At 40.6% G+C, this 16461-nt stretch overlaps 1 protein-coding gene across 10 annotated transcripts in view; it reads left to right on the forward strand.

Annotated features, from left to right (window-relative positions):
- The window catches only part of Itsn1 (intersectin 1), a 182394-nt gene that overhangs the window by 86309 nt on the left and 79624 nt on the right, over positions 1-16461 (forward strand). For 9 of the 10 annotated variants that reach the window (XR_009587041.1, XR_009587042.1, XM_021628727.2 and 6 more), the window contains 2 exons: positions 7267-7354; positions 7868-8007. Coding sequence is in view for 8 of the 10 variants with exons in the window: in XM_021628727.2 (XP_021484402.1) it covers positions 7267-7354; positions 7868-8007 (228 nt within the window). In the remaining 2 variants the exon portion in view is untranslated. Of the gene's footprint in view, positions 1-7266; positions 7355-7867; positions 8008-12696; positions 13723-16461 lie in introns of those variants that run through there. The other variant, XM_021628753.2, reaches the window with a different exon arrangement.

The raw sequence follows: 16461 nt of genomic DNA on the forward strand, positions 1-16461 counted from the left end.
CACTGATGTTATCTGGTTTTCTATCCTCTGAGCCACATCTGTGTCAGGATGTATCTCAGCATGGTGGCTGAGTGAGTAGGTAGGTTCCTTATTATCGCTATATAGTATTCCACCATTACCCAGTTTGGGATTTTTTGTTTGTTAGTTTGTTTTACTACATTTTTATTTGTTATGTTGGGAGCACGCATGTTAGGTGAGCTACTTGAGTGTATTGCTTTTGCCCTCACCATTGGGTTCAGGTTGTCAGGCTGGGCAAACCTTTACCCACTGAACCATCATGCTAGCTCCAGTTTGGGAGCTAGTAAAACTGCAATGAAAATTCATGTGCAAGTCTTGTGTGGAAATATGCTTTGTTGCCCTTGGGCAAACTTTTCAGTGACTGGCTTCATGATTTCATGAGCAACTGTCAGTGGTGACTGCACTTACCCTCTGACAGCACTTAGGTGAGTTGTTGGCGTACTTTTAAAAACTTTTATTTATTTTCTTATATCTTTTTCCCTACTCCACCCCAATCCCTTCCAACACCCCAACACCAGGTAGGAGAGAGAAAGGTTTAGTGGGAGAAGGGGGCACAGTACTCTTAGCTGTTTCCTGCTGGTTAGGGTCATCGGGTTCCTTGGAGCCAGTTCAATCCTCGTTTCAGGAGATCTCCAACTTCTTGTCTCACAACAGTAACCAGGAGCAGCAAGGGGAAACAGGAACAGCCTTGTTCCTTCTCATTTCCACACTCTCTGGACTCTGACATTCATTCTCTCTCCAGAGTCCTCAGATTTAAACTATCTGCAGCTGGCAAAGAGCTCTTTTCAGAGCCTGCAGGAGTCAAATAGTCAGCTGCTGTGGACCATTTGAATCAGTCCACATCCCACACCTGGGATTAAGACAAAAACATGTTTCTATCCACAACAGTGAGTGGTGTGGGTGTTCCTCATCTTCACAGCTTGTTACTCTGAACTTCACTTGTGCTGGGGAGGCGTGTTTTGCACCTCTCTGTATTGTGTATTGTGTGCCATTTGGGCTCTTTATTGGCGTGTGTCTTTTGCCAAAGAATTTGAACAAATCTCTTGTCCATTGTTGAAGTAAATGAAAAATGGCTGTGTTTCTATATAATGTTTACTGTTAGCCCTGGGATTATCACGGTGATATTATTTAACCCACTATCACAAATAATAAGACACAGACCCCTATAATTCCCTTATTTACCTTGGGCCGGGCAGATATTTACACTGTGTCTCAGTATCCTCATCATCCATCTCCCAGCCTCCATCCAATGCCATCCACCTTAATCTTCCTCATCTGAACTATCTTCCATCCATAATCTTATAAATACTTGCTTGTATTCTTCATCTAGGTGTTTTAATGACATTAGTGGAGTCCTTCCTCCTGGCCCCACGTGGTTTCTTCTCCAAGCAAACCCATCATGGTGTCCTCCTTCTTCCTTTCTTCCCGTGATTCTCCTGATTCTTCCATCCCCAAAAGCTCGGGAACCTTAGCTATGTCTACCCCATTCTGCCCTGCCCAGGTATAGGCCATTTAATGAACCAATGAGGTGTAATGTTTCAGGCAGGTTTACACAAACAAGGATGGGTGTATCCATTGGGCAGTAACCAGATCTTGAGAGCGCCAGTAATTAGCATTAGACCAGCTCCAATGGTCCATTTTTATTGGAATGAAGAACGTTGAGTTCCTTGCATTTTTTTTTTTTTTTTAATCAGCAAGCCGTTGGTCAGACAACTTGTTTTGCTGATATATGATATTTTCAACCACCCCACCCCCAGCTTCACTCACTCTTTTCTTATGTTTTGTTTGGGTGGTTTTTGAGACAGGATCTTTCCATGGATCCCTGGCTGGTCTGAAACTCTGTAGACAGGGCCTGCTTTGTACCTGTGGCAGTCACTCTGGCCTCAGCTTCCCAAGTACTGGTTCACAGGCCTGTGCCTACACACCCCACTTGCTTGTGGCTTTGTGGTGTTTTTCTAAAGGGCAGATGGTTTACATTTGATAAGGTTCCTTTGGGTCTAAGAAATCATTGGCTCCTGATGATAGTACATATCTATGCTTTTTCTGAGCTGTTTCCTATGGTTGGAGTCAAATCCACTTCAAGCTGATTATTACATGCAGGGTAAGATAAAGGTTACGATTGATTGATCTTTTTACCATATACATAGATACTAAGCATCATTTATTTAAAACTCTCATGGAAGTTCCTTGGTAGCTATTGAAAGTTAATTGACTCTTCTTTTACAGTTCTATTCTGAATTCTGTTCCTTTTTCTATCTTTTCTCCCGATCTGTTGATAATGACTATAAGTAGTGTAAATTCTCTGTTATCATTACCCCCTCTTCTCTTTACCTTTTTTTCTTTTTTCTTTTTGTTTGTTTGTTTTGAATGGCCAAAATTTGTTTCAACAGTAACAGCCTACGGGAATATTCATTAAAAAACAAATTTAAATTTGAAAACTCACATCTCATAGTAAAATACCAACTGGTCACTGTTGTATAATGGTTCTACAGGGCTGCTATGGTGGCCTATGGCAAGGAATTCCCTTGAGGGATTGCATGCCATGCAGCAGATCTGGTATAAAGGAGGTTTATCATGGGAAGGGGGAGGGGTCTGGAGAAGGGATAGAGTGAGTGGAACATGAGGGCAGAGGGAGAGAGAGATCCTTTTATCCCTCCACACACTTGGCCCACTTGGCAGTGGCAGCAGGTGATAATATAAGACAGGACATTGCTAGGACCCTGAAAGCAGGCCAGCTGAATCGCCTGTACGCTAACAGTCATGAAATAGCATGTGGATGTTGCCCACCTAAGGACCTACTTGATGCTGAAAATTTGTTATAGCTTACAAAAGCATTCATATGACTTGCTGTTAGCATGCATTGTGCTTTATTTTCAAATTACCTTTTGTTTCTCTTTTCAGAATAGTATACTAATGCATAGTTAATTTTAGAAATCTTCAACATTCCTAGCCAGCAGGGAAATTGAAATTGTAACTGCTCTTGAGATCCCATCCCAGTGAATGGCTATTCCTAAGAAATCTGACAACTAATGTTGGAGAAAATGTGGAGAGAGAACACCACTTATTCACTTCTAGTTAGAGTGCAAGTTAATACAGCCATTGTGAAAATCAACTTGGAGAGTCCTCAAAATAAAAAAAATATTAGAACTACCTTATGACCCAGCTGTTTAACACACTCCTGCGTGTGTACCCAGATAACTCCTCAGCTTATGATAGAAATATTTGTACCCACATGCTTATCACTGCTCTGTTCAACAAAGTCTTTCGTCAAAAGATGAATGGATAATGAAAACCTGGTACACATATAAAATGGAATATGATTCTGCTCTAGAGAGAAATGAAATCACAAAATTTGCATGAAAATGGATGGACTTAGAATGTTTCTATTAAGTGAGGTCACCCAAGCTCAGAAAGAAAGAAAATAAAAAGGTACACATTCTCCCTCATAGAGGGATCCTAGGTTATAATGCATATATGTATATAAGTACCTTCTTTTCTTGTGTATATTCTTAGTCCTTTACATTTTCAAATGAATTGTAGGGATAACTTGTCGGGTTTTGTTTTTAAAATATTTTTTTAAAAGTTAGAATTTTGTTGGAATTTCATTGCATTTATAAGTTAGTCTGAAAAGATTTGTCATCGTAACAGTATCAAAGCACATGGCCTCGTCTTTGTCTTACTACATATTTCAGCAGTATTTTTTAGTTTTCAGTGTTCGTGTGTCAACCTATAAATTTTCCTTTCCTAGTCTGTGTATCTTCTGTGCTTTTCTTCTGTTTTTTGATCTTTCTGCAATAAACAGGACCTCCAGTACTGTTATACAATATATATATTTTTTATATATTTTCTCTGTATATGTTATATATAGAAGTGAGGTCTTGTCTTGGGCCTTAGTCATGGTGGGTGGCTGGTTGAGCCCTAGTTTTATTTGGTATTTATTGGGGTGGCTGAAGGTCCCCCCCTACGCTATTTTGCTAATAATAGGTGATTCATAGTGATTGAATTTTGAACATCAAACTGGAGGTCAACTCCTGGGGTTAAGCACACTTTGTCGCAGTGTGTAATTGATAAACGTTTTTATTAGATTCTGTTTGCTCTTGTTTTAGAGGTTACTCATCTACATTTATGGGAGTATGAATTTATAATTTTCTTATAAATGTCCTTGTCTAGTTTTGGTATCAAGTTAATACAGGCCTCAGAACATAAATTTGAACTTAATTTTCTTCTTCCTACACACTTTGAAAATGTCGATGTTGAAACATTTTGGTGACATTTAGTAGTGAAGGCTCTGGGGCTTCTTTGTTGCAAGACTTTTTAATTGAAAAGTGTTCAAGCTGGGCGGTGGCATATGCCTTTATTCCTGGCACTAGGGAGGCAGAGGCAGGTGGATCTCTGAGCTCAAGGACAGCCTGGCTCTACAGAGCAAGTTCCAGGATAGTTCAATAAAGCTATTGAAACTTTTTGTTTCTTTTTGAGTCTTCTTGATAATGTCTGTTAATTAGTTTGTTTAATTATCTAAATGATCATAAAGTTGTCAGCCTGTAGCATCTGTAGTGATGTGGCCTTCTTTCCTGATACAGCCTTTGCTTCTCTGCTTCTTCCTCCTGCCTCCCTGCCCAGCCTCCCTCCTCTTCTTCTTGCTCTCCTTCCTGTACCTTTCTTGATCAACATCTTGGGGACCTTATTGGTTTTATTGATATTTTTCTTTTTTGAGACAGGGATATTCTGTGTAGCCCTGGCTGTCCTGGAACTCTGTAGTCTAGGCTGGCCTTAAACTCAGAGATCCATCTCCTCCTGCCTCCCGAGCGCTGGGATTAAAGGTATGCGCCACCACCTTGGGCTTTTTTGATATTTTTCAAACAAGCTCTTTTCCAGATTGATTTTTTTTCTATGATGTGTTTTTGTTATATCCCAGCAAATTGACCACTTTTCTTTATTGTTTCCCTTCCATTTACTTATCTGAGGTTTAATTTTATTTTTTTCTAGATTAGCAAGAAGTTTAGATAATTTAAGCCTTAATTTTTTTCTGATTTAGATATTTTGAGTTATAAATGTCATTGCCACAGCAATAGCTATATTCCGTGAGTTTTTAGACATTATGTTTTCATTTATTTCTTTGTCATTTCTTTGATGGGCTAAGTGTACTTTCACTGTTTAGTTTCTAAGTACTTATTTGTTTCTTGTATACTGATGTTATTGGACAGAAAATTTTGTGTGATTTTTAGTCCTTTTAAATATATTGAGACTTTGGACCAAGCATATAATCTTAGTGAGTGTCTGATGGATCCTGAAAAATACATGTGCTGTGGTTTCAGTTTGGTGGAGTGTCCCATAGCCAGTTAGATCAAGTTGATTCACGTGGAGTCCAAGCTTCCTTGCTGATCTGGTGCCTTTTTGAGGTGGTGGCCATGCTGGGAATCAGACACAAGGTCTTATGAGAGCACTCTATGCAAACACACTGCTGAGTTACACCCCTCACCTTGTGACTGCTGCTGTCACTCAGATTGTGTTTGTGTGTTTCCCTTTTTGCTCTGTCAGTTGTCGTTTTGTGTACTCGATAGTTATGAGTTTGAGATTGGGGGCCATGATCATAGAAAGTAACCACCATGAGAAGAGAAGTTCATGGTCAGAAATTGTTTTCAGATATTAAAAATTATATTCACTTTTTTTGAAGTATATTCTTCTATATTTTAGCTCCTTTTATTTTGTTTATTTGTTCATTTATTTTGAGGTAGGAGGTCTTGCTCTGTAGCCCTGGTTGGCCTTGAACTCAAGAGATCCACCCGGGATTAAAGGTGTGTGCCATCCTTGTAGCTCTTTTTATTAACTATTACTGAGAAATCAGCAAATATTACCCACAAGATATTTAGGGTAACGTTCATGTGCTCAGTATGCCATTATTGTGACTGAATGCTTTATGATTGAGCACATTTATTATGGAACACAAAGTGCTCATCGATCCTAACTGTTGAAGTAAAGCACTGCACATGCTTTGAGGAAGAAGAGCGCACAAGGCTGTGAGACTGGCCTCCTTCTCCTTGTGTGCGTTGCCGCTCTTGCTTTGAAGTTGGTTCTGCTGCTCTTAAAATTGATGTGACCTATTTTAGAAAAATCCTTTTTAAAAGATTTACTTAAAAAAACAATGTACTTCTGTGTGTCTGTGTGTGGGTATGTATGCGAGAATGGGCGCCCATGGAGGCCACTATGAGTGCTGAGTCCTGAGTACCAAACTTGGGTCCTTTTGAAACCAACACCACTCTTAATTCCTGGGTTATGCTTTTTTTCCTTATTATTATTTTTTTAATTATTATTTATTATAATTTATTCACTTTGTATCCTTGCTGCCGCCCCCTCTCTCACCCCTTCCCCCCTCCCTGGTCTCCCCTCTATGCCCCTCCCATAGTCCACTGATAGGGAAGGTCCTCCTCCCTGTCTATCTGACCCTAACCTATCAGGTCTTATCAGAACTGGCAGCATCCTCTTCCTCTGTGGCCTGGCAGGGATGGCCTACCCAGGGGAAAGAGCTGGTCACTGCATTTTATTTTCTTACAACAAAAGTCATGCCCCACCCCATCCCCAACCCCACAAGGTAAAAATAAATGTCAAGTAAGGCTGTCAGCTTTTTAAAGTGGCTACAAGATCATTTCAACTGAAATTAAACAAATACTGTGCTTGGGCACATTCGTTACCCACGGAAACTCCAAATAGCCTTCCTTATTCAGTGTAGTTTTAGCTTTTTTCTTATGCCAGTTTAAAAACAAACAAACAGAAAAAAAAAAAAGAGGCTGGTTCAGGACTCTTACATGTGATGGAAAACCATGGGTGGCATCTAGGGTTCTAGTGTGACAAATGTCCTTCTGAGTCCTGTGTCCAGTCTCAGGCATGCAGTCAGGCTCAGAGCAGAGGGCTCGGCTGACTCCCACTGCAGGGCATTAATTGCATTAGCTGCAGCCAGGTCATGGCTGTGTGCTGGGTCACCATGCAACTAAGAGCTTGAGTTTTGTTCAGACGGACTTGAATTGCTTTTTTTTTTTTTTTTTAACTTATAAATACCCAGTATTTATAAGTCAACAACCATGTAAGCAGAATAGAGGAGCTGTAACTGTCTTAACGTCATCCTAGGTGAAAGCATTTGGCAGCTAATGCCTTAGTGAGAATGGCAATGAATGTGCTGAGAGTGGGGGGTGTCTGGGACACTGGTATCTGAGGTTCAGTCACTCATTTGCTGTTTCCTTCCTTCTCTCCTAGGAGTCTCAGCAAATGCTTGGAAGACTTATTCCAGAGAAACAGATACTCAATGACCAATTAAAACAAGTTCAGCAGAACAGTTTGCATAGTAGGTGTCTTTATATATATATATATATATATATATATATATATATATATATATAAATAATATATATATATATTTTGTTTGTTTGTTTGTTTGTACATACACACGCACACATATTTCAAGACAGGGTTTCTCTGTGTATACCTGGCTGTTCTGTAGACCAGACTGGCTGGGAACTCAGAGACCCACCTGCCTCTGCCTCCTGAGTGCTGGGATTAAAGGCGTGTGTCACCACTGCCTGGTGAGTTTCACTGTGTAGACCAGGCTTGCCTCACAGTTGGAGCTCTACCTACCTCAGCTTCCCAGGTGCTGGAAGGTGTTTTCTTAAAACTTTTTCCTCTGATGCAGACATCGAGTGTTCCTCGGGCTTTGTGCATGCTCTGCTTTTGGTTTATCACTGAGTAGTGCTCATCATCATTCCTCCCCCATTGGCAAGAATTCCCTTCAGTGACATGAAGGCTGAATACGTTCCTCACTCCTAACTAAACCTCTGTCCTGTATGCTCTTCTGAAATAGGAGATTCGCTCCTCACCCTCAAAAGAGCCTTGGAAGCAAAAGAGCTGGCTCGGCAGCAGCTTCGAGAGCAGTTGGACGAGGTGGAGAGGGAGACCAGGTCGAAGCTGCAGGAGATTGATGTTTTCAACAACCAGCTGAAGGTGACTCCTGCGTGCTGTGTGTCCTACCCTTTTGTTGCTACCCGATGACTCTCAGGCAGGAAGGTTTGCTGCGCTGGCTTGTGTACAGTGGTGCAGCCCTTCTGGACATGCCATCCTGACCCTCAGTTGAGCTTATCTTTTTTGACATGTGTAAGTTAGGGCTATCTGACTGGCCCCTGCTCCACATTAGTGTTTTACATATTTCATTCCTCTGCCTGTTTGTAACCACATTACGTCCAAAAGGCCCAGAGTGTTTGTCCCTTGAACACATTATGCTCTGAGAGTTGCCCAGATAATTTTGTTTTAAAACTGAGATTTTCTGCCACTCCTTGAAGATAATGCCTAAGTGTAGATCTGTTGCATCTCCTTTTACTTTTTAATGCTTCCAACTTTATTATTTAGTGGAGTCACTTAGCTGTTGTCTCTGGCACAGCTATCAATGGCTTTGTCATATTGCACAGTAACTCAAAAAAAAAAGCCTCTTTCTGGTGTGGTGTTTTATTGTCTTACTAATATTAACTCAAGCTGGGCAGTGGTGGCACATGCCCAGCATATGGGGGCCTGACTGAGGTGGATCTCTGTGAGTTCAAGGCCAGAGTGAGTTCCAGGGCAGCTAGAGCTACATAATAAGACCCTTCTCCAAAACAATAAAATAAAAAGTTAACTCAAACGAAAGCCAGGGTAGAAAACCCCACTTCTTATACTAATAATTATTATATGTTATATTAGATTTAGGTAGATTTTGTGTTCTTATCAGAAATTGAATATTACATTCCCCCCACAGAAATAATAGCTTTAGTTTTCTAACCTTAAAATTCCTCATACTTTACTATGTATGGCCCATTTAGCTTCTGATACTAAGAAATAAAATTTCTTTAGTAAAAGAGAATTTTAAATTAGGAAGCATACTTGAGTTGCTACCCACCCCCCATCCCCCAGATTGAGAGTTCATGCCAGATTGTCTAGACATCCAAGTTAAAGTATTTGTGCAGTTCTTTCAGCATTGGGTAATGGACTTTCCCAATCGTACGATTCCAGGAAAGTACTTTCCCTTAGGGGAGTACTGTTTAGCCAACTTGGTGTTTTTCTTCACATTACTTTCTTATTTACCTTGTGTGTGTATGCGTGTGTCTCCACACATGGATATTCTGTATCTGAGGCATCTCAGTTCTCTCTGCCCATTTGCTGTCATTATAACGTATCACTATTTTAAGCAAAAACAAAAAACCTAACTTTGAAACAATTCTACAGTGTTTTCAAGTAGTTCCTAGAAGTGGGAGCCACTGAGTATTATTCAGCTTCTTCTGAACACAGAAGGAGCACAGCTTTTTGCCTTATAATGATTACTTTTCTAGAAATTTGGCCCAAGACAAGATTCAGATGTCAGGAAAAGATGCGGTAAGCAGAGGCTTTTGGCTGATGATTATATCTGTGGATTTGGTGACAGCCGTGCTCACTGCTGTTGCTGTTGCTGAAGAGAGCATCCTCAGAGGGGTTGAGTGTTCTCGGGACTAGCTAGCATTTGACTGACGCTGCCGGTGGTGTCAGAGGTTCTTCTACAAAGGCTAATTTTAGCTTCCCACATACACTGCCCCTTTCTCAAATATATTATTTTGAAATTATAACATTTTTTATATTCTGTCTTTTTAATTCTTATATCTGTTTCTTAACTGTAAAGTTCATATGGCAAATGCAAAACATAGCTGTGTTGTTCCTTGCGTAAAGCTACTTGCAGAGTCTGGTGAATGTGTTATGTTAAATGTGTCTGAGGTTTGTTGTTTCTAGAATTCCCCTGAAACCTATACAAGCCAAAACAGAAATGTTGTTGAAGAATCAAAAGGTTTTTAACTTTGTTGAGACAACTGAGAGACTGAGTTAGCATTTAGTTTCTTTGTGGTCTCCTGCTGTTTACCTTTTATTTTGGCCATGCTAGAAAATATAAAGCATTTTCCCCCTGACTTTAGGGCATATGTTCGGTAGCAACCATAACTTCTTGTAGGAATTAGACTGGGAACCTAGGCCTGTTTCTTTGAGGCCCTCTCCATACAGCGGTGCCTCTGGAGCATCTGTGCAAACAATGCAAGATTTACTTCTGTCTTGCCCAAGGAGAAGCAATGCCGAAGCCGTCACCACACACATCTAGTTTGCTATGCTCTGCATTGTTTTCAACCTTCCTTTCTCAAAGGGAAGCCAGACACTAAGTTAGGATTTAGCAGATGTATTTCATGTTCATGGAGGTTGTGCTTTCACAGGCAAGAGGATAAAGCCTGTCTGGGCTACTAATAAAGCTTTAATGTGAGTGAGTTGCCTAGGACACTAAATCCATGTGAAACAGCTGACTTGCAAGTAAGGACCGCCGCCTTAGTTAGCGTGCACTCCCACCTGGGCCCAGGAGGGAATGACCAGACCCTGGCTTAGCTCTAATTGTAAAAGGTAAGGCAGCACATTTGAGGATATAAAGGTGTTCAGTTTTATAACTGAGAAAGTAAAGACTAAGGATGCTTGTTATTTTTCCTTTTTATGAACAAGTAAAATAACTACATAATGTAATTTTATTCCCCTCGAATATCTACTTCAGATTCACACTTCCTCTGAAGGTTTTTCCCATTTTCTTTATTTTAGGGAAAACTACATTTCTATCTTCTCTATCTATCTGATAAGCAACGATGGAAATGCCCGTTTTTATTTAAAATGAAAACAGTATCTGGCTGTAGGAAGATTAGGAGGCCTTTGTTTCATATTGGAAGCAGAGTATTAAAACTACAACGCAATAGCTCAGTGATGGAGCCTTTGCCAAGCACACACAAGGCCATGGGTTCAGTCCCCTGTGAAATAGATGAATATTAAGCAAATTAGCATGTGTAGAATTACAGCACTGCTAGTGACATCAGGTTTAACACATGACCTGAAATCCTCGCCCCTTACATATTGTTCTTCTCTCTTAAAAATGGAGGGCTCCTTCTTTCCTTTCACAGAAGGCTACTTTCCATACATTTAAATATATACCTTATCAGTATACTGCAGAGGCTCTCTATCCAGAGATGGGCTTTCACTGCAGCCCAGTGATAGCATGAACAGGGTTTCGGCTCACCCCTGCCCCGACACAGCCCCCACAAAGGTCTCCAGATGGCCTTAGTTCTGCACTGTCCGCAAGCCAGGAATCTCGCCACAGCACTTAGACTCCACTGTCCTTTTACTAAAGGGGAATGGGCGAGGCAGAAGTGCAGCACCTCGAAATGCAGGGCTTCTTCCTGCCCTGGGGATTCCTGGTTCAACATGCCTAAAATTCAAGACTCAAAAGATGTGATAGGAACTTTGAACATTAGCCTCTGATGGCCAGGTGAACCATCTAACCAGAGGCAGATTTTAATAGTGAATGTTGCTACCAAATTACTGTCTCTCCTTTTCTTCCCCCTCTGGCTTTTTTGTTTGTTTGTTTGCTTGCTTGCTAGTTTGCTTTTTGAGACAAGGTCCCTTTGTGTAGCCCTGATTGTCTTAGTATTTGCTATGTCCTGTCTCTGCTTCCAAAGTGCTGAAATTAAAAGCATGAACCCCCATTCCCAGCCAAATTAGCACTATTTATCATTTTACAGGAAATCAAGTTTCAGCTTTTTTTTTTTTTTTTTTTTACCAAGTTGTGATGTCTAAAAGGCACATAGGGACATTTGTATGATAAAGGGGCTCTAACTTACTGCACTGAGAGATAACAGAATCATGATTGTGAAAAGCAGCAGATGGCATTGTACAGAAGCCTTCCTGGGACCCCCTTTTGGTTGGCAATGTTGGTAGCTACTGAAAGTTTTCCTTGGCATCAGGAGATAATATTCCAGTATCTTACCCAGGATATTGAGTAGTTGCATAAAACATGGCTTATAGTTTATAAAACTTACTGTGTGCCAAATATAGAGAATCCCACATCCAGAAAGGTAAGGCTTTGTATTTCCCACTCAGAAGTTGAGTCCTTGTTGGTTTCTATCTGCTGTGTATGCTCCTAGACACATCCAAAGATCTGAACATTTGAAGATTTCTTCTTCCTGTCAGTGGCAGTGGAGGAGGCGATGTGGTGGGGCTTTGCAGTTTCCCTGGGCTGCATTGTCCATAAGGCTCTTCCTGAAGGTTCCCATGCCCTACTCAAGTCTTTCTGAGACTCAGAGTGATGAACTTCTCCAGCTCTGGGCTTCAGGCTCCCCTCCAGATGAGCATGCAGACTCAGAGGTGGTGATACCAGCAAGCACTGAGACCTCTTGCTACTACTTATGACTAGGGACACTTGCTCTTTTCTCCCAGCAACTTGCCTGTGAAGAGGTGCGAATGATTGAGTCCCAAACTCGGTAAGGTATTGTAGTCTTTTTATAGCCAACATTTTAGATCACTAGAAAAATGAGAAAGAGGATGGTTATATCTGTGAGTAATTCCAGCACGTATGGGCAGTGTTATGATTGGTATATTATTTCAAGAGTGGACAGCATTTTATTTCTTAGTGAAATCTGAGTATTGAGGGATGATGCAGAATTAAGAATCACAGTCCATAATATACTCAGAAACTTTGGCTTCTTACATCAAGTGCAGGGTCATCAGGGATTCTGTCCATGGTGATGGCTAGGAGCTGAATGGACACTAAAGTGAGAGTGCCAGTCATGCTCAATAAGGTTGCTTGCTTAACTGAGGCTTTTATGCTCTTGGTTTCAGACACTGGCTTTCATGGCAGGCTCATTCATTGTGAAGCCAGTGAAAGGCAGAATATTAGCAACAAGGGGAGAAAAGAAAAAGAGCTGGAGAAAGAACCACAGAGCAGAATGAGAAGTCAGGACAGATGCATACGGAGGGAAACAGTGATGGGAAGAAAAGATCCAGAAAGAGGAGCTGGCGAGACAGCAGGAGAAAGCGCACGTAACAGCAATGCCTCCAAGACAGACAGGCGTCTGTCGGCTTCAAGCTTGCCATCTCATTCTGTTCAACATGAAATTTTATTCTTACATGTCCTTTGGAAAAGGCTGCTTCTGCCCAGAAATAATAAAATCCTGTAACTGACCTTGTGATTGTGAAAACAGCATACAGATTCCTTGAGTGTGAACCAATTATTAGACTACTCCCAGATGCAAAGCAGATAGCAGCTGTTACATATTAGACTTCATGTCACACCAGTAGGCTGATTTGGTTGGTTGAGTATTTTTAGGTAAAATGTGGGCTTTTTCTATGTAATGTTGGAAAAAGATTTAATAAAAGGTTTTCAGAGAAAAGGATAAGGACAGTCTCCTGTAAAGTGCTTTTCCCCCCTCTGTATCATTTGTCCAACTTTATGTTTTAGAGGCTGTGTGCCGTAGTAGGTAACCTGCTCCTGCTATGATGGCATGTTTCCTTGTGTGTGAAGCTGAGACAGTTGGTGGGGGTTCAGATTTTAAGGAGAAACTGTAGAGTCAGTTTTCTCCCTATGGAAACAGCGGAGTATACCCAGCTTCAGGGCGGGGGGAGGGGTGTCCGGTGCATGGAGGATAGGGTTATAGGGTTGGATACTGTCCACACTGGCTGGCAGTTTGGGTGTGGGCAATTGTACCTGTTACTGATGAGTGCTGACTTCAGTTTTGAAGCAATGTTTTAAATGTGGTTTATAAATATTAATATAGACCTTAGAATTAAGATAGAAAATTTTAAAAAATTCTTTATGCTCTTCCCACTTTTAATACATCGCATGAATAAACTTTAATTTGGAGTTAAGTGGAATGTCTATTTTCTTGACTGTACATTTTTATGTCTTGAAATAATTATTTATGGATTTTTCCCTCAGATATGTTTCTGTATTTACTGAACTCATTAACTTGTTTTCTCCTATGTTTATTTGTTTCATCATTTAATGGGGAAATATTGTATCTTAAAACTCTGAACAGGGCCAGCAAGATGGATCAGCTGATAGAAGAGTTCAGTCCCTGGAACCTGAATGATAGAAACAGAAAACCAGTTCCCAAACATTGTTCTCTGGCCTCCATATACATGCATACATACACAATTAATCAGTAGATAGATGGATGGATGGATGGATGGATGGATGGATGAATGGATAGATAGATAGATAGATAGATAGATAGATAGATAGATAGATAGATAGATAGGCAGGAAGGCAGATGATGGAAATACAAGTAAAACAAACACCTGGAACTTCACATCTTGCCAGATTAGGTTCCTGTGAGATTAATTTGATAGTAATAAACCTTTTGTAGATTTGTGATGTGAAGTTTAGGATGTCCCAGTCAGTAGTCAACATATGTTTTTGCCTTCAAGGGACAGCATGAAGCACACATGAAAAGTTGGATATTCAGATTAGCAAGCACATTTCCCTGAGTGCAGGTCCCCCCTCCGTGCTTGTGTGTGTGTGTGTGTGTGTGTGTGTGTGTGTGTGTGTGTGTGTGTGTGTTACAGCATTTGTGCAAAGTCATCTTTGTGGAAAGAAAGCCTGGGCACATTATTCAGGTGAATAGTATTCCATGCAATACAACATTTTTGATTCTCTTTAAGACCAAGAGAAGAAGCCGTCACAGTAATTAAGTGCTTCTGTGCCTCTTGGCTTAACCATAAAACAGCCATCTTCAGTGACCTTGAAATTGAGCCATATTTGTCAGTGGAAAATAGCTGAGTCTTCTCTCAATTTGTCAAACATTCTCCTTTTGAATTACTTTGGTCACATGCCATGGGATGTCTAAAGATGTTTTATGACTCAAAAATCTTAATTATTTAGGGAAAAGAAGTGAATTTTCTCATTTGGGCCTAGGGATGAGAATTAAAAGCAAACTGATATTTATTTATCTGTAATACAAGGCAGGCCTTTGCCAGTTTTTAAATTATGGTTTGTAATTGTGTTTGATCAGAGACTCCGAGGATCCGATAAATGCCTTGAGCCTGCCCTGTCTGGGTACCCATGCAAGTCCAAATGTGCGGGTGGCCTGGCAGCCTTCACAGGGCTAAAGCTTTTTCTTTTTGTTTCTTAGTAATTTATTTTTATGTTAGGTACTTTGGTGTTTTGATTGCATGTTTGTCTGTGTGAGAGCATCAGATCCCCTGGAACAGGAGTTACAGACAATTGTGAGCTGCAAAGTGCATACTGGGAATTGAACCCAGGTCCTCTGAAAGAACAGCCAGTGCTCTTAACCACTGAGCCATCTCTCCAGCCCCTAACGCTTTTTCATCGACTCGGGTTAAGACATATAGCCTTTATCTTTAGAATTCTGCTCATGCTCATGTAACAGGTAGTAAAAATACTACTTAAGCCAAACATGGTGGCAAATGCCTTTAATCACAGACTTAGGAGGTAGAGTCAGGTGGGTCTCTCAGTTGGGTGCCAACCATGGCTGTATAGAGCCTGTCTCAAAAACAAACAACAATAACAAAAAAGTTATTTTAAGCCATATGTGTTAGATATGCCTGTTTTCTCAGCTACTCATCAATTTGAGGCTAGAGGACACCTCAGCCCAAGGAGTTTAGGGCCAGTATAGCCAGCCATTTGGGAGTTCAAGACCATCTTTAAGTGCATAGTGGATTTGAGGCTACATAAGACCTTGTTTCGTTCCACCACCACCCCACCCCCATACCCAATAAATTGGAAATACAGCCACATGGTAGTATGCTTGTGTAGCATGCACAAGGCAATGGATTCCTTCCCCAACACCATGGGGGTGAGGGAAGTATACAATATTAGAAGATAACATTGCCTGCGTGTCTACTGTAAAATATTTCATATCATTGGATGGAACTCATTAAAGAAAAAAACAATGACGTTACACACTCAATTTTATCATAAGTGTTCTGCCACAAGATACGTAGTTGTAGTGACTAGTTTTAGAAAGAAGTTAACTTGAGAAAAAACTACACATAACACATTGTCTTTTGATGCCTTGGAGTGGGGAAGCATGCTAAGGGACATATGCATTTTATAGAGATTTTGAGGGTCTCTTCAATCAGGTTGTCTACCAGGAAGAGTTACTAAATTAACAACTTGACTCCATTTGGCCACTTTGGCGTTTTCCCTGAAAGAATGAAAAGGATGCTTTAAATAACTGCAGTTGCCTCCAGTTTCCTTAGGGGCATTGAAAGGAGCATGAAAGAAACAAGGTGCCCACCCGTGTGAAAGGACCTGGGGTTCAACACAAGCTTCATTACCACTAAGAAAGAAAAGCCATTCATTACTTTTTAGCGCATATTGTGGCTATGTACAAAAGTTTGTCATTTAAAAAAAAAAGTTTATCATGTTAGAATAGTGGTCCTCAACCTGCGGGTCATAGCACTTTCATGGGGGGGGTCACATAAGACCATTGGAATATTTACAAGATGTACAGATATTTACATTACAAGATTTACAGTTGCAAAATTACAGTTACGAAGTAGCAACGAAACTAATTTTATGGCTGGGGGTCACCACAACATGAGGAACCATAGTAAAGGGTCTGGAGTCAGGAAGATTGAGAA

The sequence above is a fragment of the Meriones unguiculatus genome, chromosome 17 (assembly GCF_030254825.1).
Source record: "Meriones unguiculatus strain TT.TT164.6M chromosome 17, Bangor_MerUng_6.1, whole genome shotgun sequence".
Lineage (NCBI taxonomy): Eukaryota > Metazoa > Chordata > Mammalia > Rodentia > Muridae > Meriones > Meriones unguiculatus.